The sequence below is a fragment of the Cyclopterus lumpus genome, chromosome 13 (genome assembly GCF_009769545.1).
Source record: "Cyclopterus lumpus isolate fCycLum1 chromosome 13, fCycLum1.pri, whole genome shotgun sequence".
Taxonomy (NCBI): Eukaryota; Metazoa; Chordata; class Actinopteri; order Perciformes; family Cyclopteridae; genus Cyclopterus; species Cyclopterus lumpus.
In genome coordinates this window covers 20594420-20616519 of record NC_046978.1, presented here as the reverse complement: position 1 = coordinate 20616519, position 22100 = coordinate 20594420, and the positions used below count along the sequence as shown (strand labels likewise).

General features: G+C 46.4%; 1 protein-coding gene across 1 annotated transcript; it reads left to right on the top strand.

Annotated features, from left to right (window-relative positions):
* The first annotated feature begins 2031 nt into the window (after window positions 1–2031).
* Window positions 2032–18462, top strand: LOC117741251 (interleukin-1 receptor accessory protein). The gene is made up of 12 exons (XM_034548156.1): window positions 2032–2474; window positions 4617–4708; window positions 5559–5754; window positions 6796–6879; window positions 9038–9245; window positions 9983–10148; window positions 10269–10340; window positions 12901–13030; window positions 15211–15359; window positions 16213–16356; window positions 16657–16800; window positions 17825–18462. Coding segments are annotated over exons 1-12 (1836 nt in total). The 5' UTR covers window positions 2032–2472; the 3' UTR covers window positions 18274–18462.
* The last annotated feature ends 3638 nt before the right edge of the window (window positions 18463–22100 follow it).

Below are 22100 nucleotides of genomic sequence, written 5' to 3'. Positions count from 1 at the left end.
ACATGAAGACATGAGGACATGAGGAAATGAAGACATGAAGACATGAGGACATGAGGACATAAAGACATGAGGACATGAGGACATGAAGACATGAGGACATGAAGACATGAGGACATGAAGACATGAAGACATGAAGACATGAGGACATGAAGACATGAAGACATGAAGACATGAAGACATGAGGACATGAAGACATGAAGACATGAGGACATGAAGACATGAAGACATGAGGACATGAAGACATGAAGACATGAAGACATGAAGACATGAGGACATGAAGATATGAGGACATGAGGACATGAAGACATGAGGACATGAAGACATGAGGACATGAGGACATGAAGACATGAAGACATGAGGACATGAAGACATGAGGACATGAAGACATGAAGACATGAAGACATGAAGACATGAGGACATGAGGACATGAAGACATGAGGACATGAAGACATGAGGACATGAGGACATGAGGACATGAAGACATGAAGACATGAGGACATGAAGACATAAAGACATGAAGACATGAAGACATGAGGACATGAGGACATGAGGACATGAAGACATGAGGACATGAAGACATGAAGACATGAGGACATGAGGACATGAAGACATGAGGACATGAAGACATGAGGACATGAGGACATGAGGACATGAAGACATGAGGACATGAAGACATGAGGACATGAAGACATGAAGACATGAAGACATGAGGACATGAGGACATGAAGACATGAGGACATGAAGACATGAGGACATGAAGACATGAAGACATGAAGACATGAGGACATGAAGACATGAGGACATGAGGACATGAAGACATGAAGACATGAGGACATGAAGACATGAAGACATGAAGACATGAGGACATGAGGAAATGAAGACATGAAGACATGAAGACATGAGGACATGAAGACATGAAGACATGAAGACATGAGGACATGAGGAAATGAAGACATGAGGACATGAGGAAATGAAGACATGAAGACATGAAGACATGAGGACATGAAGACATGAGGACATGAAGACATGAGGACATGAGGAAATGAAGACATGAGGACATGAGGAAATGAAGACATGAAGACATGAAGACATGAGGACATGAAGACATGAGGACATGAAGACATGAGGACATGAGGACTTTGTGAGTCTGAAGCGACGACCTTCGTGTTTATCCGGTAAACAAACCATAAAGTTCACTTGTTTGTTTTTTATTTATTATTATTTAGCGAAGGCGTTAAAGTTCAAGATATTTCTTTGTTTTGGTGGTCTGAGGTCTGTTTGTATCCATGAAGTGATCAATAAACACATTTAAACACGTCCTGGTTCTCTGGTCTGAAGTGTAGGGTCGGCCTCCGGCCACTAGGGAGCGGCATTGCATCATGAATAACATGGGAACTGTTAAATATGTAAATATATTTATTTTATCTAATCTAATTGCACATTAATAATGTAAACATGTTTTAAATTATTATTATGTAAACAATACAACTTTATTGATCAGTGTGCTGCAACATTAAAGTGATTAACACATTGTTACATATAATTATATATATTTATATTTATATAATGTATTATTATCATGCAGAATGCTCATTTGTACTTTTGGTACTTCAGTATTACGATGCTGATACTTTGGTACTTGAATGTATTTAGTCTGTAATGACTCTGTTGGGAGTACACGGTGTATTAGTACTTGTATACTCGTACCTGACTGTGTTTTGGTGTATTAGTACTTGTATACTCGTACCTGAATGTGTTTTGGTGTATTAGTACTTGTATACTCGTACCTGAATGTGTTTTGGTGTATTAGTACTTGTATACTCGTACCTGACTGTATTTTGGTGTATTAGTACTTGTATACTCGTACCTGACTGTGTTTTGGTGTATTAGTACTTGTATACTCGTACCTGACTGTGTTTTGGTGTATTAGTACTTGTATACTCGTACCTGACTGTGTTTTGGTGTATTAGTACTTGTATACTCGTACCTGAACACGTGTCTCTGGTGGATGTCGCAACGCGTGGAGGAGGAGCGAGTACCGGAATACTCGCTCTACTTCCTACATGTACAAATACTTCTTCGTTCGACTGCTGCGGCGGCTCATCAAAGGCTTGTGTTGTTTAATTAGTGGCTTTAACACCACGTGACTCCACACGAGCGCTCATTCGTTGGGAGACGTCCCGGACCACCGGGGACCGGACCGGGGCGCCGCCGTTACCCCCGGACATTTACAGCGGGCGACCGAGCCGCTGACACGGGGCCGTTATTCATCAGCGCCTCGGTGCTTCCGGTGCTGCGGTGCTTATAAGCACCTGAAGAACCCCGCCCCGCCCGCCGGGCCGCCCAGCTGGATAACGCCGACAGGTTCGTCCGGACCGGGCTCACACCGAGTCCACCTCCCGGACCGGGCTCACACCGAGTCCACCTCCCGGACCGGGCTCACACCGAGTCCACCTCCCAGACCGGCGGCCCATGTAAGTCCTCCTGCTGGCTTTACTTCTCTCATGTATTCATGTGATCAAATGTTTATGTGTTCATGTGATCACATGTTTATGTATTCATGTGTTCATGTGTTCATGTGATCAAATGTTTATGTGTTCATGTGATCACATGTTTATGTATTCATGTGTTTATGTGTTCATGTGATCAAATGTTTATGTATTCATGTGATCAAATGTTTATGTGTTCATGTATTCATGTGTTTATGTGTTCATGTGATCACATGTTTATGTGTTCATGTATTCATGTGTTTATGTGTTCATGTATTCATGTGTTTATGTGTTTATGTGTTCATGTATTAATGTATTCATGTGTTTATGTATTCATGTATTCATGTGTTCATGTGTTTATGTATTCATGTATTCATGTGTTCATGTGTTTATGTATTCATGTATTCATGTGTTCATGTGTTTATGTATTCATGTATTCATGTGTTCATGTGTTTATGTGTTCATGTATTAATGTATTCATGTGTTTATGTATTCATGTATTCATGTGTTTATGTGTTTATGTGTTCATGTGTTCATGTATTAATGTATTCATGTGTTTATGTGTTCATGTATTCATGTGTTCATGTGTTCATGTGTTTATGTGTTCATGTATTAATGTATTAATGTGATCATGTGTTTATGTATTTATGTGTTCATGTGTTCATGTGTTTATGTGTTCATGTATTCATGTGATCATGTGTTTATGTGTTCATGTATTCATGTGATCACGTGTTTATGTGTTCATGTATTCATGTGATCACGTGTTTATGTGTTCATGTATTCATGTGATCACGTGTTTATGTGTTTATGTATTCATGTGATCACGTGTTTATGTGTTCATGTATTCATGTGATCACATGTTTATGTGTTCATGTGATCACATGTTGATGTATTCATGTGTTCATGTATTCATGTGTTTATGAGTTCATGTATTCATGTGATCACATGTTTATGTATTCATGTGTTTATGTGTTCATGTATTCATGTGATCACGTGTTTATGTGTTCATGTATTCATGTGATCACATATTTATGTGTTCATGTATTCATGTGATCACGTGTTTATGTGTTCATGTATTCATGTGATCACGTGTTTATGTGTTCATGTATTCATGTGATCACATGTTTATGTGTTCATGTGATCACATGTTTATGTATTCATGTATTCATGTGTTTATGTGTTCATGTATTCATGTGATCACATGTTTTTGTGTTCATGTATTCATGTGATCACGTGTTTATGTGTTCATGTATTCATGTGATCACATGTTTATGTGTTCATGTGATCACATGTTTATGTATTCATGTATTCATGTGTTTATGTGTTCATGTATTCATGTGATCACATGTTTATGTGTTCATGTATTCATGTGATCACATATTTATGTGTTCATGTATTCATGTGATCACGTGTTTATGTGTTCATGTGTTCATGTATTCATGTGATCACGTGTTTATGTGTTCATGTATTCATGTGATCACGTGTTTATGTGTTCATGTATTCATGTGATCACATGTTTATGTGTTCATGTATTCATGTGATCACGTATTTACGTGTTTATGTATTCATGTGTTCATGTGTTTATGTGTTCATATATTCATGTGATCACATGTTTATGTGTTCATGTATTCATGTGATCACGTGTTTATGTGTTCATGTATTCATGTATTCATGTGTTTATGTGTTCATGTATTCATGTATTCATGTGTTTATGTGTTCATGTATTCATGTGTTCACGTGTTTATGTGTTTATGTGTTCATGTATTCATGTGTTCACGTGTTTATGTGTTCATGTGATCACGTGTTTATGTGTTCATGTATTCATGTGATCACGTGTTTATGTATTCATGTGTTCATGTGTTCATGTGTTCATGTGTTCATGTATTCATGTGTTCATGTGATCATGTGTTCATGTGATCACGTGTTTATGTGTTCATGTATTCATGTGATCACGTGTTTATGTATTCATGTGTTCATGTGTTCATGTATTCATGTGTTCATGTGTTCATGTATTCATGTGTTCATGTGATCACATTCATCATCAACACATAAAGGAACACTTCATCATTGTGTGTGTGTGTGCGTGTGTGTGTGTGTGTGTGTGTGTGTCCCTCTCTCTCTCTGCAGGGCGTCCTTCATCTTGATCTTCACCCTCCTCTTCTTCCTGGTCGTGGTGGGCGGGACTTCACCGACTGTCAGTCACTTAGGTGACTCGTCAGGTATGTGACAGCTCGTCAGAGGAACCAATCAATGAATCCTGTTTAGGCCGACTGGAGGGAATTAGTTATTTTAATATTTAACATGTCGATGAAGGAGAAAGAAGGATTTCATATATATATATATATATATATATATATATACACACACACAGCGATGGCTGTGTGGATATGAGTGGGGGGGAGGTCGTAGGTCACTCCTGCAGGAAGGTCGTAGGTCACTCCAGCAGGAAGGTCGTAGGTCACTCCACAGGAAGGTCGTAGGTCACTCCACAGGAAGGTCGTAGGTCACTCCTGCAGGAAGGTCGTAGGTCACTCCACAGGAAGGTCGTAGGTCACTTCAATGGAAGGTCGTAGGTCACTCCACAGGAAGGTCGTAGGTCACTCCACAGGAAGGTCGTAGGTCACTCCACAGGAAGGTCGTAGGTCACTTCAATGGAAGGTCGTAGGTCACTCCACAGGAAGGTCGTAGGTCACTCCACAGGAAGGTCGTAGGTCACTCCACAGGAAGGTCGTAGGTCACTCCTGCAGGAAGGTCGTAGGTCACTCCACAGGAAGGTCGTAGGTCACTTCAATGGATGGTCGTAGGTCACTTCAATGGAAGGTCGTAGGTCACTCCTGCAGGAAGGTCGTAGGTCACTTCAATGGAAGGTCGTAGGTCACTCCTGCAGGAAAGTCGTAGGTCACTCCACAGGAAGGTCGTAGGTCACTTCACAGGAAGGTCGTAGGTCACTCCTGCAGGAAGGTCGTAGGTCACTCCACAGGAAGGTCGTAGGTCACTTCAATGGAGCAGCTTCCAGTTAAAACCACATCAGATACCAGACCTCTGAATGTGGACCGGTCTCTCCCTTAGAGCCCATGTGTTACGACTGGGGAGAGTCCAGTGAGGGGCCGGTCTCGGTCCTGGAGGGGGAGGCCGGCTGGCTGTCCTGTCCCTTCTTCTCCCACCCCTCCGTCTACAACTACACCTCCACCCAGAGCGCCGGACACGACCTCACCTGGTACCGCCTCCCCGAGGGCCACGACCTGGAGCAGCCGGTCCAGTACAGGTACAACAGGAGGGTTTATGAAGCCTCCCGTTCAGCGTCCTGGCCGTCACCATTTGGGTTTTTACAATCAGTAAACAGGAAGTGACCATATATGCACCTCAATCATCTTCTAGTCCCGCCCTAAAGCATCACCTGCTTTATGGTCTGTTTTACTCTAAATGACCATAATTTACTAAATGAACATCATTCTGTATTGAAGAAGACTTGAAACTAGAGATTGAGACCAAAAACTAATGTTTACAATGTTTACTGAGGGAATACATCAAGAGAAGTAGAGTCATTTATATAGACTTCTATACAACCAGAGGAGTCGCCCCCTGGTGGTCAGGAGAGAGAATGCAGCTTTAACACATGAATCATATACTTCTATACAACCAGAGGAGTCGCCCCCTGGTGGTCAGGAGAGAGAATGCAGCTTTAACACATGAAGCATAGACTTCTATACAACCAGAGGAGTCGCCCCCTGGTGGTCAGGAGAGAGAATGCAGCTTTAACACATGAAACATAGACTTCTATACAACCAGAGGAGTCGCCCCCTGGTGGTCAGTAGAGAGAATGCAGCTTTAACACATGAAGCATAGACTTCTATACAACCAGAGGAGTCACCCCCTGGTGGTCAGTACAGAGAATGCAGCTTTAACACATGAAGCATAGACTTCTATACAACCAGAGGAGTCGCCCCCTGGTGGTCAGGAGAGAGAATGCAGCTTTAACACATGAAGCATAGACTTCTATACAACCAGAGGAGTCGCCCCCTGGTGGTCAGGAGAGAGAATGCAGCTTTAACACATGAAACATAGACTTCTATACAACCAGAGGAGTCGCCCCCTGGTGGTCAGGAGAGAGAATGCAGCTTTAACACATGAAACATAGACTTCTATACAACCAGAGGAGTCGCCCCCTGGTGGTCAGCAGAGAGAATGCAGCTTTAACACATGAAGCATAGACTTCTATACAACCAGAGGAGACATGAGTTCTAATGTGGTTCTAATTGGATCTGATTTACGCTGGTTCAGGATCTAATGCGGTTCTCGTCCTCAGCTGGCGGATCAGCAGAGACAATGAGCGCCTGTGGCTGCAGCCGTCCGTCGCCAACGACACGGGGCAGTACATCTGCATGCTGAGGTGGGTTCTTCTACTTCCTGATGTGGGTTCTTCTACTTCCTGATGTGGGTTCTTCTACTTCCTCTGAAGTGGGTTCTTCTACTTCCTCTGAAGTGGGTTCTTCTACTTACTGAGGTGGGTTCTTTTACTTCCTGAGGTGGGTTCTTCTACTTCCTGATGTGGGTTCTTCTACTTCCTGATGTGGGTTCTTCTACTTCCTCTGAAGTGGGTTCTTCTACTTCCTCTGAAGTGGGTTCTTCTACTTACTGAGGTGGGTTCTTTTACTTCCTGAGGTGGGTTCTTCTACTTCCTGATGTGGGTTCTTCTACTTCCTGATGTGGGTTCTTCTACTTCCTGATGTGGGTTCTTCTACTTCCTCTGAAGTGGGTTCTTCTACTTCCTCTGAAGTGGGTTCTTCTACTTACTGAGGTGGGTTCTTTTACTTCCTGAGGTGGGTTCTTCTACTTCCTCTGAGATGGGTTCTTCTACTTCCTCTGAAGTGGGTTCTTCTACTTACTGAGGTGGGTTCTTTTACTTCCTGAGGTGGGTTCTTCTACTTCCTCTGAGGTGGGTTCTTCTACTTCCTCTGAGATGTATAAATATGACCTGAGGTCATATTTATACATCTCCTCAGCAACTCTTTGTCCTCCGTGTTGGTTTCCTCTAGTTGACATCGTGTCCTCCTTGTCTCCTCAGCAACTCTTCGTCCTCTAGTTGACGTTGTGTCCTCCTTGTCTCCTCAGCAACTCTTTGTCCTCTAGTTGACATCGTGTCCTCCTTGTCTCCTCAGCAACTCTTCGTCCTCTAGTTGACATCGTGTCCTCCTTGTCTCCTCAGCAACTCTTTGTCCTCTAGTTGACATTGTGTCCTCCTTGTCTCCTCAGCAACTCTTCGTCCTCTAGTTGACATTGTGTCCTCCTTGTCTCCTCAGCAACTCTTTGTCCTCTAGTTGACATCGTGTCCTCCTTGTCTCCTCAGCAACTCTTCGTCCACCATGTTGGTTTCCTCTAGTTGACATCGTGTCCTCCTTGTCTCCTCAGCAACTCTTCGTCCTCCATGTTGGTTTCCTCTAGTTGACATTGTGTCCTCCTTGTCTCCTCAGCAACTCTTCGTCCTCTAGTTGACATTGTGTCCTCCTTGTCTCCTCAGCAACTCTTTGTCCTCTAGTTGACATCGTGTCCTCCTTGTCTCCTCAGCAACTCTTTGTCCTCTAGTTGACGTTGTGTCCTCCTTGTCTCCTCAGCAACTCTTTGTCCTCCGTGTTGGTTTCCTCTAGTTGACATCGTGTCCTCCTTGTCTCCTCAGCAACTCTTTGTCCTCCATGTTGGTTTCCTCTAGTTGACGTTGTGTCCTCCTTGTCTCCTCAGCAACTCTTTGTCCTCTAGTTGACATTGTGTCCTCCTTGTCTCCTCAGCAACTCTTCGTCCTCTAGTTGACATTGTGTCCTCCTTGTCTCCTCAGCAACTCTTCGTCCTCTAGTTGACGTTGTGTCCTCCTTGTCTCCTCAGCAGCTCTTTGTCCTCCATGTTGGTTTCCTCTAGTTGACATCGTGTCCTCCTTGTCTCCTCAGCAACTCTTTGTCCTCTAGTTGACATCGTGTCCTCCTTGTCTCCTCAGCAACTCTTTGTCCTCTAGTTGACGTTGTGTCCTCCTTGTCTCCTCAGCAGCTCTTTGTCCTCCATGTTGGTTTCCTCTAGTTGACATCGTGTCCTCCTTGTCTCCTCAGCAACTCTTTGTCCTCTAGTTGACGTTGTGTCCTCCTTGTCTCCTCAGCAGCTCTTTGTCCTCCATGTTGGTTTCCTCTAGTTGACATCGTGTCCTCCTTGTCTCCTCAGCAACTCTTTGTCCTCTAGTTGACATTGTGTCCTCCTTGTCTCCTCAGCAACTCTTCGTCCTCTAGTTGACGTTGTGTCCTCCTTGTCTCCTCAGCAACTCTTTGTCCTCTAGTTGACGTTGTGTCCTCCTTGTCTCCTCAGCAGCTCTTTGTCCTCCATGTTGGTTTCCTCTAGTTGACATCGTGTCCTCCTTGTCTCCTCAGCAACTCTTCGTCCTCTAGTTGACGTTGTGTCCTCCTTGTCTCCTCAGCAGCTCTTTGTCCTCTAGTTGACGTCGTGTCCTCCTTGTCTCCTCAGCAACTCTTTGTCCTCTAGTTGACGTCGTGTCCTCCTTGTCTCCTCAGCAACTCTTCGTCCTGCAGTAAGAGCGCTGTGCGTCTGAGGGTCCTTCGTCCCGACGAGGTCGTCCGCTCCAGTGCCTGCGAGCCTCCGGTTGCCGTGCCGACCCACAGGACCAGCGTCCCGTTCCAGTCGGGGTTCGTCCTGGACTGTCCAGACCTGCAGGAGGCACGCAGGAGGTCGCCCGGGGAGACGAGTGTCTCTTGGTCCTTTGTGAGGAGAACCTGTCTGTCTCTCTCTGACCTGTCTGTCTCTCTCACTCCTTCCTGCCTCTCTCTGACCTTCTGTCTCTCTCTCCTTCCTGTCTGTCTCTCCTTCCTGTCTGTCTCGCTCCTTCCTGTCTCTCTCCTTCCTGTCTGTCTCTCCTTCCTGTCTGTCTCGCTCCTTCCTGTCTCTCTCCTTCCTGTCTGTCTCTCCTTCCTGTCTCTCGCTCCTTCCTGTCTCTCTCTCCTTCCTGTCTCTCGCTCCTTCCTGTCTGTCTCGTTCTCCTTCCTTCCTGTCTCTCTCCATCCTGTCTGTCTCTCCTTCCTGTCTCTCTCTCCTTCCTGTCTGTCTCTCCTTCCTGTCTCTCTCTCCTTCCTGTCTGTCTCTCATTCCTGTCTCTCGCTCCTTCCTGTCTGTCTCGCTCTCCTTCCTTCCTGTCTCTCTCTCCTTCCTGTCTGTCTCTCATTCCTGTCTCTCGCTTCTTCCTGTCTGTCTCGCTCTCCTTCCTTCCTGTCTCTCTGTCCTTCCTGTCTGTCTCTCCTTCCTGTCTCTCCCTCCTTCCTGTCTGTCTCTCCTTCCTGTCTCTCTGTCCTTCCTGTCTGTCTCTCCTTCCTGTCTCTCTGTCCATCCTGTCTGTCTCTCCTTCTTGTCTCTCTCTCCTTCCTGTCTCTCTGTCCTTCCTGTCTGTCTCTCCTTCCTGTCTGTCTCTCCTTCCTGTCTCTCTCTCCATCCTGTCTGTCTCTCAGATGTGTGACCGGACCCCGTTGACTAACTACCGTGAGCCGAAAGGAGACCGCCTCCAGATCCACGTGATGTTCGGACCCTTCGAGGGTCTCTACTTCTGTAGAGTCGAGTTCAGGAGGACGGGCCGCGTGCTGCACTTCACCAGGAGCGTCAACGTCACTGGTGTCTGTGAGCTACACTACTACTAGTACTTCCTATAGTACTACTGACAATACTACTACTAGAACTAATAATAATAATACTGCCACTGTACAGACATTAACTATGTAATGTAATGTATTCTCTCAGCTCCAGATTCTCTGCCCAAACAACCCACCATCCTCCTCCCGGGAGAGGACCAGGTCTTCCCTGTCAAACTGAGTAAGTGGACAGCAGCCTCCTATAGTACAGGACACCTGACGGTCTCCTATAGTACAGGACACCTGACGGTCTCCTATAGTACAGGACACCTGACGGTCTCCTATAGTACAGGACACCTGACGGTCTCCTATAGTACAGGACACCTGACGGTCTCCTATAGTACAGGACACCTGACTGTCTCCTATAGTACAGGACACCTGACGGTCTCCTATAGTACAGGACACCTGACTGTCTCCTATAGTACAGGACACCTGACGGTCTCCTATAGTACAGGACACCTGACGGTCTCCTATAGTACAGGACACCTGATTTAATGCTTTTACATAAACTACTTGACCTCCATTTCTATAGTCAGGTTTTTAAAGTGATGTACAAAGAGACACTAGACAACCACAGAGAGACACCACAGAGAGACACTAGACAACCACAGAGACCTACGGCAACCACAGAGAGACACTAGACAACCACAGAGAGACCTACAGCAACCACAGAGAGACACTAGACAACCACAGAGAGACATTAGACAACCACAGAGAGACATTAGACAACCACAAAGAGACACTAGACAACCACAGAGAGACATTAGACAACCACAGAGAGACCTACGGCAACCACAGAGAGACACTAGACAACCACAGAGAGACACTAGACAACCACAGAGACCTACGGCAACCACAGAGAGACACTAGACAACCACAGAGAGACATTAGACAACCACAGAGAGACACTAGACAACCACAGAGAGACATTAGACAACCACAGAGAGACACTAGACAACCACGGAGAGACACTAGACAACCACAGAGAGACACTAGACACAGAGAGACACTAGACAACCACAGAGAGACACTAGACAACCACAGAGACCTACGGCAACCACAGAGAGACACTAGACAACCACAGAGAGACATTAGACAACCACAGAGAGACATTAGACAACCACAGAGAGACACTAGACAACCACAGAGAGACACTAGACAACCACAGAGACCTACGGCAACCACAGAGAGACACTAGACAACCACAGAGAGACATTAGACAACCACAGAGAGACATTAGACAACCACAGAGAGACACTAGACAACCACAGAGAGACACCACAAAGAGACACTAGACAACCACAGAGACCTACGGCAACCACAGAGAGACACTAGACAACCACAGAGAGACCTACAGCAACCACAGAGAGACACTAGACAACCACAGAGAGACATTAGACAACCACAGAGAGACATTAGACAACCACAGAGAGACACTAGACAACCACGGAGAGACACTAGACAACCACAGAGAGACACTAGACAACCACAGAGACCTACGGCAACCACAGAGAGACATTAGACAACCACAGAGAGACACTAGACAACCACAGAGAGACATTAGACAACCACAGAGAAACACTAGACAACCACAGAGACCTACGGCAACCACAGAGAGACATTAGACAACCACAGAGAGACACTAGACAACCACAGAGAGACACTAGACAACCACAGAGAGACATTAGACAACCACAGAGACCTACGGCAACCACAGAGAGACACTAGACAACCACAGAGAGACACTAGACAACCACAGAGACCTACGGCAACCACAGAGAGACACTAGACAACCACAGAGAGACACTAGACAACCACAGAGACCTACGGCAACCACAGAGAGACACTAGACAACCACAGAGAGACACTAGACAACCACAGAGACCTACGGCAACCACAGAGAGACACTAGACAACCACAGAGAGACATTAGACAACCACAGAGACCTACGGCAACCACAGAGAGACACTAGACAACCACAGAGAGACACTAGACAACCACAGAGACCTACGGCAACCACAGAGAGACATTAGACAACCACAGAGAGACACTAGACAACCACAGAGACCTACGGCAACCACAGAGAGACATTAGACAACCACAGAGAGACACTAGACAACCACAGAGACCTACGGCAACCACAGAGAGACATTAGACAACCACAGAGAGACACTAGACAACCACAGAGACCTACGGCAACCACAGAGAGACACTAGACAACCACAGAGAGACACTAGACAACCACAGAGACCTACGGCAACCACAGAGAGACACTAGACAACCACAGAGAGACACTAGACAACCACAGAGAGACACTAGACAACCACAGAGACCTATGGCAACCACAGAGAGACATTAGACAACCACAGAGACCTACAGCAACCAGAGAGAGACATTAGACAACCACAGAGAGACATTAGACAACCACAGAGAGACCTACAGCAACCACAGAGAGACACTAGACAACCACAGAGAGACCTGAGGCAACCACAAAGAAACTCTAGACAACCACAAAGAGACACTAGACAACTACGGAGTAAAGAGACTTAAAATGGCCCAAAAAGAAACTTCAAAGACAAACACAAGTCTTGGTGGCAGCAGACCGTGTTTGTTTGAGTCAGAATAATAAACTACAGCTTGTGTGTTGATCCTCTTATGATGAGACTAAATATAACGTGGGATTGTGCTGTTATGATTATAGATCATTCACTGTAATCATTGTAGTATTCTTCTCCTCTCAGACACAAAGGTCAGTCTCTTGTGTCGAGGTTCCTTCCCGTTCCTGAACTCTTCCTGGGAGATCTGGTGGACGGTTGATGGGAAGACACTGGACAAGCTGGCCGACCAGCATCACTTCTCCAAATCCGACAGGTGGAAGCAAATACATGACATCTGTTCTCTGAATATGCAGTTTGGTAGATGCATGTTGCCGTCCCTGAGCATGTTCCTGTTGGGAAGAACCAGTAATGAGCTCAGCAGGTCTCTCATGACCCGTGGGTCATACAGGATCTATGGGTCATAGAGGATCCATGGCTCAAACAGGATCCATGGGTCATACAGGATCCATGGGTCATACAGGATCCATGGCTCAAACAGGATCCATGGGTCATACAGGATCCATGGGTCATACAGGATCCATGGCTCAAACAGGATCCGTGGGTCATACAGGATCCGTGGGTCATACAGGATCCATGGGTCATACAGGATCCATGGCTCAAACAGGATCCGTGGGTCATACAGGATCCGTGGGTGATACAGGATCCGTGGGTGATACAGGATCCATGGGTCATACAGGATCCGTGGGTCATACAGGATCCGAGGGTCAAACAGGATCCGTGGGTGATACAGGATCCGAGGGTCATACAGGATCCATGGGTGATACAGGATCCGTGGGTCATACAGGATCCGTGGGTCATACAGGATCCGTGGGTCATACAGGATCCATGGGTGATACAGGATCCGTGGGTCATACAGGATCCGTGGGTCATACAGGATCCATGGGTCATACAGGATCCGTGGGTGATACAGGATTTGTGGGTCATACAGGATTTGTGGGTCATACAGGATCCATGGGTCATACAGGATCTTTGGGTCAAACAGGATCCGTGGGTCATACAGGATCCGTGGGTGATACAGGATCCGTGGGTGATACAGGATCCATGGGTCATACAGGATCCATGGGTCAAACAGGATCCAAGGGTCATACAGGATCCGTGGGTCAAACAGGATCCATGGGTCAAACAGGATCCGTGGGTCATACAGGATCCGTGGGTGATACAGGATCCATGGGTCATACAGGATCCATGGGTCAAACAGGATCCGTGGGTCATACAGGATCCGTGGGTGATACAGGATCCATGGGTCATACAGGATCCGTGGGTCAAACAGGATCCATGGGTCAAACAGGATCTTTGGGTCAAACAGGATCCATGGGTCATACAGGATCTTTGGGTCAAACAGGATCCATGGGTCATACAGGATCTTTGGGTCAAACAGGATCCAAGGGTCTTACAGGATCCGTGGGTCAAACAGGATCCATGGGTCAAACAGGATCTTTGGGTCAAACAGGATCCATGGGTCAAACAGGATCCATGGGTCATACAGGATCTTTGGGTCAAACAGGATCCATGGGTCATACAGGATCTTTGGGTCAAACAGGATCCATGGGTCAAACAGGATCTTTGGGTCAAACAGGATCTTTGGGTCAAACAGGATCTTTGGGTCAAACAGGATCCGTGGGTCAAACAGGATCCGTGGGTCATACAGGATCCGTGGGTCATACAGGATCCATGGGTCATACAGGATCCAAGGGTCATACAGGATCCGTGGGTCAAACAGGATCCATGGGTCAAACAGGATCCATGGGTCATACAGGATCTTTGGGTCAAACAGGATCCATGGGTCATACAGGATCTTTGGGTCAAACAGGATCCAAGGGTCATACAGGATCCGTGGGTCAAACAGGATCCATGGGTCAAACAGGATCTTTGGGTCAAACAGGATCCATGGGTCAAACAGGATCCATGGGTCATACAGGATATTTGGGTCAAACAGGATCCATGGTTCATACAGGATCTTTGGGTCAAACAGGATCCATGGGTCATACAGGATCTTTGGGTCAAACAGGATCCATGGGTCATACAGGATCCATGGGTCATACAGGATCTTTGGGTCAAACAGGATCCAAGGGTCATACAGGATCCGTGGGTCAAACAGGATCTTTGGGTCAAACAGGATCCATGGGTCAAACAGGATCCATGGGTCATACAGGATCTTTGGGTCAAACAGGATCCATGGGTCATACAGGATCTTTGGGTCAAACAGGATCCATGGGTCATACAGGATCTTTGGGTCAAACAGGATCCAAGGGTCATACAGGATCCGTGGGTCAAACAGGATCTTTGGGTCAAACAGGATCCGTGGGTCAAACAGGATCCATGGGTCAAACAGGATCCATGGGTCAAACAGGATCTTTGGGTCAAACAGGATCCGAGGGTCATACAGGATCCGTGGGTCATACACCTCCAGTTCCATCGTGTGTTGGTCTGCAGACAGGAGAGGTACGACCACGGGGACCGGTGGGAGGACAGCGTGCTGCTGATCCAGGACTTCCAGTCTGAAGACCTGAACCGGGAGTACAACTGCTCCGTGAGGAACGACCAGGGGTTCGAAACCCGCAGAGCTCAGCTGAAGGAGGAGGGTGAGGAGCCAGTTTTTAACCGCCCATATTTAGTTTTATATTTGTGATAAACAATTATACTTTGACATAATTTTGATGAAAACTCTCCGTGTGGAAGTTTCACTTTAAAGCTCAACAGGTAGGAACTGCTGTAACGCTTTTATTGTGAAGTTTCAGCAGGAAGTAAACAAAAACTGTTTGTGTGTGTGTGTGTATATATATATATATATATATCCTGTAGTGTCACGGGCTGTCGCTAGGACAGGCTAGCCTGGGGCGGTGCAAAGAGAGAGATGAACACAGGCACGTCCGAGGGTATTTAACAAAAGTCCAGGTTTATTTCCCATCCCACCAGCAAGGTAACATCCAAAAACAACAAAGTATCAAAAAAAAGGTCCAGTTAGATAACACAAAACATCCCGGAGGAGAAAGTGGTTAATTAACCAAACAAAAACTCAATCCTGGTGAATCCAGGCTACGAGGTCCTCTCCCTTGTTGTCCTCTTCCAGGTGCTCGTGGGTTCACCTTCCGCTCTCCCTTCTCCTTCCCAGGTGCTCTCCCTTAAGTCTCCCAGCCCTGCCTCAATCAGGTGCCTTAAGCAGCTGCAGCTGGGTGAGCGGTGAGGCAGGCTGGGAGATGTAGTTTTTGCACTGGTGGCCACTCTGTAGCGCCCCTCCACTACCTGTCCCCTTGTGATGCCACAATATGTATATGTATGTGTGTATATTTATGTGTATATCCTGGCTGTTATTTGCAGTTTTAACTTTCTGACAGGAAAGAGTTTAAAAGTTCTTCTAAATGAATCCACTACGAGCTAAATAGCGTAGAACTCGAGTTGTGGTTAAACTTTGGGTGTGCTTGTTTCGCTTGTCAGGGTCGCTGCCGTCCTTGGAGCTGGGTTGTGGTCTCGGGGTGACCCTGGTCCTCATGCTGCTCCTCTTCGTGTTCTACCACGTCTTCTGGCTGGAGCTGCTGCTGCTCTACCGGTCCTGGTTCGGCACCGACGAGCAGCACACAGGTGAGCGGCAGGTTGCCGGTTCGACTCTTCTCCCCCCCTAGTTCTGAACCATCTCCAGGTTGATGGAGCAGAGTTGTGTAGACGATAAGCAGTACGATGTGTACATCTCGTATGTCTCTCTCTTGTTGTGTAGACGATAAGCAGTACGATGTGTACATCTCGTATGTCTCTCTCTTGTTGTGTAGACGATAAGCAGTACGATGTGTACATCTCGTATGTCTCTCTCTTGTTGTGTAGACGATAAGCAGTACGATGTGTACATCTCGTATGTCTCTCTTGTTGTGTGTCCTTGTTGTGTAGACGATAAGCAGTACGATGTGTACATCTCGTATGCGCGGCACAGTGAGGAGGAACACTTCGTTCTCTTCACTCTTCGCAGCGTTCTGGAGAACGAGCTCAAATACTCTGTTTGCATCTTTGACCGAGACAGTCTGCCTGGAGGAAGTGAGTACACACACACACACACACACACACGTGTACATGTATACACACACACACACACACACGTGTACATGTATACACACACACACACACACACGTACATGTATACACACACACACACACACACACGTGTACATGTATACACACACACACACACACACGTGTACATGTATACACACACACACACACACACACACACACGTGTACATGTATACACACACACACACACGTGTACATGTATACACACACACACACACGTGTACATGTATACACACACACACACACGTGTACATGTATACACACACACACACGTGTACACACACACACAGGACACAGTGGTACTGCAGTACAATAATGTTTTTGGCTACTGGTACTACAACTACAACTGATAATACTCCTCTACTACTACTACTACTACTACCTCTGCCACTTAAACTGCTAGTACTCTTGCTAGTACTCTTGCTAGTACTCTTGCTAGTACTCCTGCTAGTACTCTTGCTAGTACTCGTGCTAGTTCTCGTGCTAGTACTCTTGCTAGTACTCTTGCTAGTACTCCTGCTAGTACTCTTGCTAGTACTCGTGCTAGTTCTCGTGCTAGTACTCTTGCTAGTACTCTTGCTAGTACTCCTGCTAGTACTCTTGCTAGTACTCCTGCTAGTACTCTTGCTAGTACTCCTGCTAGTTCTCGTGCTAGTACTCTTGCTAGTACTCGTGCTAGTACTCTTGCTACTTCTACAACAGATGCTGTTACTTCTTTCATTATTATTTTTATCGATGAACACAAATTGAAGTGACTTTTGAATTAGTTTTCACAGAAGAAGAATGTAGTACTTATATACTACAGTTCCCTCCACCAACAAGTACTACACAGTACACGTAACATAGTATAGGGTACACAGTACATGGTACATAGTACATGGTACATAGTACACGGTAGGCTACAGTGGTACTCCTCCTAGTACTACCAGCTTGTACTCGTAGTACTACCACATGGTACTCCTGACCCAGTGCTCCCCCTCTCCTGCAGCCATCACAGATGAGACTCTGGGCTTCGTGGCTCGGAGCCGGCGCCTCCTGGTGGTGGTGAGCCCCGGCTACGCCTCCCAGGGCTCCCAGGCCCTGCTGGAGCTGCAGGCCGGCATCGACGCCATGGCGCTGGGCGGGCACCTGCGGGTGATCCTGGTCCAGTACAAGCCGGTCCGATGGCAGGGCTGGGTCCGGGAGCTGAGGAGGGCCCGCGTGGCCCTGGTGCTGGTCCGCTGGCAGGGGGACAAGTCCAAGGAGCTCACGTCCCGCTTCTGGAAGCGGCTCCGGGTGGAGCTCCCTGTGAGGAGGGTCAGCAGGGAGGAGGTGCAGGAGGAGAAGGAGGAGCTGGGCCTGATGAGGATGCTCAGTCAGAACAGCACCAACTCCCAAACGGGCCTCATCAGCGACACCAGCAAGGACCCGCAGAAGGTCCTGAACTCTGCCACGTAGCCGCGATGAGGCGGTTCTGAACGTCCATATAGACTATAATATAAGTGTATAATTAGATTTGTCTCTATGGATGCTATTCATCTTTAAATCATTTTTTTAAAGAACAGTATTTTTAAGGGAAGAAAGCATCTGCACTTTGTCATTATTTACAGTATTTCATCTATTTTAATAAATGCATTGTCCATCTAATCGTTCGTCATCATTCATTTAAATGTTTTTTCATTTCATGCTTTCAACGTTGTTCTTAATGTACATTTGGTTAAAAACAATCATAATCATTCACTTTTATTTTAAAATATAAAAGTCCTCCAGTGTCGTTTATGGTCAAGCCAGCAGTTAGCAGCTAGCTACTTAATGCTAAGATTAGCGTTTTAGCATGTCAGTGGAACAGCTGTTCTTCTTCACCTGATGTTCAAAGTTCACCAAACCAACTGCCTCCTCCACTCGGAGGTCTATCCTCTGGGGAACCCAAACACCTCCTCCACTCGGAGGTCTATCCTCTGGGAAACCCAAACACCTCCCCTTGGAGGTCTATCCTCTGGGGAACCCAAACACCTCCACTTGGAGGTCTATCCTCTGGGGAACCCAAACACCTCCATTCGGAGGTCTATCCTCTGGGAAACCCAAACAACTCCTCCACTCCGAGGTCTATCCTCTGGGGAACCCAAACACCTCCACTCGGAGGTCTATCCTCTGGGGAACCCAAACACCTCCACTCGGAGGTCTATCTTCTGGGAAACCCAAACACCTCCACTTGGAGGTCTATCCTCTGGGGAACCCAAACACCTCCTCCACTCCAAGGTCTATCCTCTGGGGAACCCAAACACCTCCTCCACTCGGAGGTCTATCCTCTGGGGAACCCAAACACCTCCTCCACTCCGAGGTCTATCTTCTGGGGAACCCAAACACCTCCTCCACTCCGAGGTCTATCCTCTGGGGAACCCAAACACCTCCTCCACTCCAAGGTCTATCTTCTGGGGAACCCAAACACCTCCTCCACTCCAAGGTCTATCTTCTGGGGAACCCAAACACCTCCTCCACTCCAAGGTCTATCTTCTGGGGAACCCAAACACCTCCTCCACTCCGAGGTCTATCTTCTGGGGAACCCAAACACCTCCTCCACTCCGAGGTCTATCCTCTGGGGAACCCAAACACCTCCACTCGGAGGTCTATCCTCTTGGGAACCCAAACCTTTCTGGGGTTGTCCAATATTCTCCAGATTAATAGCTTCTTTTGTTATGAAGCAGTGAAACCAGTTCATAAGGTGACTTCCACCAGGCTGTCATCAGGTTCTGGAGCTGCTGATGAAGACGATGATTCATGAATGAATGAATATTGTCTTAGTACGCCTCACTGACTAAAGTCAACAAAGATAAACAAACACCACTCATCATTACCTCAAAGATATCGGCACGCTGGGATTGGTTGTTCCTCGTCACATTTTCAATTTAATTCAGTTTATTTTCTATAGCCCAATATCACAAATCACAAACTCCCCTCAGAGGGCTTTACAATCTGTACACATACGACATCCCTGACCTTTGACCTCACATCGGATCAGGAAAAACTCCCCAAAAATAACCTTTGACAGGGAAAAAAGGGAAGAAACCTTCAGGAGAGCAACAGAGGAGGATCCCTCTCCCCGGATGGACAGATGAATAGATGTCATGTGACCAGATGAACAGAGTTACAGAGTTACATAAACACATTACATGAATATGACAATGTATGAATGGAACTCCAATCCATGAAACAGAAGGAGGTAGAGAGGAGGGGGGGCGGGGCATCAGCAGGGCCAATGGGAGGCCGGCTCACCAGCATCAGACACCTCCAGGTCCAATGGACCCTATGAGACGTGAAGTCACAACGACTCCGGGGAGGAAGCAGAGTTAATAAGGTGCAATGGAGAGATGTAAATTCATCCATAAGGAGAGAGAGAAGAGGAGAGAGGTGCTCAGTGTATCCTAAAACATCCCCCATCAGCCTATAAGCCTATAGCAGCATATCAAGGGGCTGGACCAGGGCAAACCTGATTCAGCCCTAACTATAAGGGCTATTAAAGAGGAAAGTCTTAAGTCTATTCTTGAATGAGGTGACTGTGTCTGCCTCCAGGACTGAAAGTGGAAGCTGGTTCCATAAAAGAGGAGCTTGATAACTGAAGGCTCTGGCTCCCATCCTACTTTTTAGGACTCTAGGAACCACAAGTAGCCCCGCATTTAGTGAGCGCAGCTCTCTAGTGGGGCAATATGGTACTACAAGCTCCTTAAGATATGATGGTGCAGCACCAATCAAGGCTTTGTAGGTGAGGAGAAGAATTTTAAATGTGATTTTCTCTCACATGACACAATAACACTGAGTATTCTCATCTCGGGACCCTTTGAGCGCGTTTACATCGACAACAATGCAGTTGTAGTAGTAGTAGTAGTAGTAGTAGTAGTAGTAGTAGTAGTAGTATTAGTATTAGTAGTAGTAGTAGTATTAGTTGTAGTACTGTGACCGACCCTCAGGTGTTGATCCTTCAGCCTCTTACTCCTACAAGTGGGTCACTACCTACAGGTGAAGTGGTAGTACTGGTGTCAGTAGTAGAAGTAGGTGTAATAGTTGTAGCAGTAGTAGTTTTAGTAGTAGTAGTACTATTAGTAGTTTGTGTTGGAGTAGTATTAGTAGTGGTAGTACTAGTTGACAGGATGTTTAATCTCTCAGCTGTTTCTGACTTCCTGTTTGTAGTCGTAGTATAAGTAGTAGAAGTAGAGGTAGTACCTTGTTGACAGGAAGTGTAATTTCTCAGGTGTTCCTGACTTCCTGTTTGTAGTAGTAGCATGAGTATAAGTAGTAGAGGTAGAATTAGTAGTACTAGTAGAAGTAGTGGTAGTAGAAGTAGTATTACTGGTTGTAGTGGTAGTAGTAGTAGGAGAGGTGTAGTATAAGTAGTAGTAGTCGGAGAGGTAGTAGTAGTAGTGGTAGGAGAGCTAGTGGTAGGAGAGGCAGTAGTAGTAGTAGTGGAGGTAGTGGTAGAGAGGTAGTAGTAGTAGAGGTAGTAGTAGAGGTAGTGGTAGTAGTAGTAGAGGTAGTGGTAGTAGTAGTAGAGGTAGTGGTAGTAGGAGAGGTAGTAGTAGTAGAGGTAGTGGTAGTAGTAGAGGTAGTGGTAGGAGAGGTAGTGGTAGTAGTAGTAGAGGTAGTGGTAGTAGTAGTGGTAGTAGTAGTAGAGGTAGTGGTAGTAGTAGTGGTAGTAGTAGTAGAGGTAGTGGTAGTAGTAGTGGTAGTAGTAGTAGAGGTAGTGGTAGTAGTAGTAGAGGTAGTGGTAGTAGTAGAGGTAGTGGTAGGAGAGGTAGTGGTAGTAGTGGTGGTGGGATAGGTAGTGGTAGTAGTAGTGGTAGTAGTAGTAGAGGTAGTGGTAGTAGTAGTAGAGGTAGTGGTAGTAGTAGTGGTAGTAGTAGTAGAGGTAGTGGTAGTAGTAGTGGTAGTAGTAGTAGAGGTAGTGGTAGTAGTAGAGGTAGTGGTAGGAGAGGTAGTGGTAGTAGTAGAGGTAGTGGTAGGAGAGGTAGTGGTAGTACTAGAGGTAGTGGTAGTGGTAGTAGTAGAGGTAGTAGTAGTGGTAGTGGTCGTAGTAGAGGTAGTGGTAGGAGAGGTAGTAGTAGTGGTAGTGGTAGTAGTAGTAGAGGTAGTGGTAGGAGAGGTAGTGGTAGTAGTAGTAGAGGTAGTAGTAGTGGTAGTAGTAGTAGAGGTAGTGGTAGTAGTGGTGGTAGGAGAGGTAGTAGTAGTGGTAGTAGTAGTAGAGGTAGTGGTAGTAGTGGTGGTAGGAGAGGTAGTGGTAGTGGTAGTAGTAG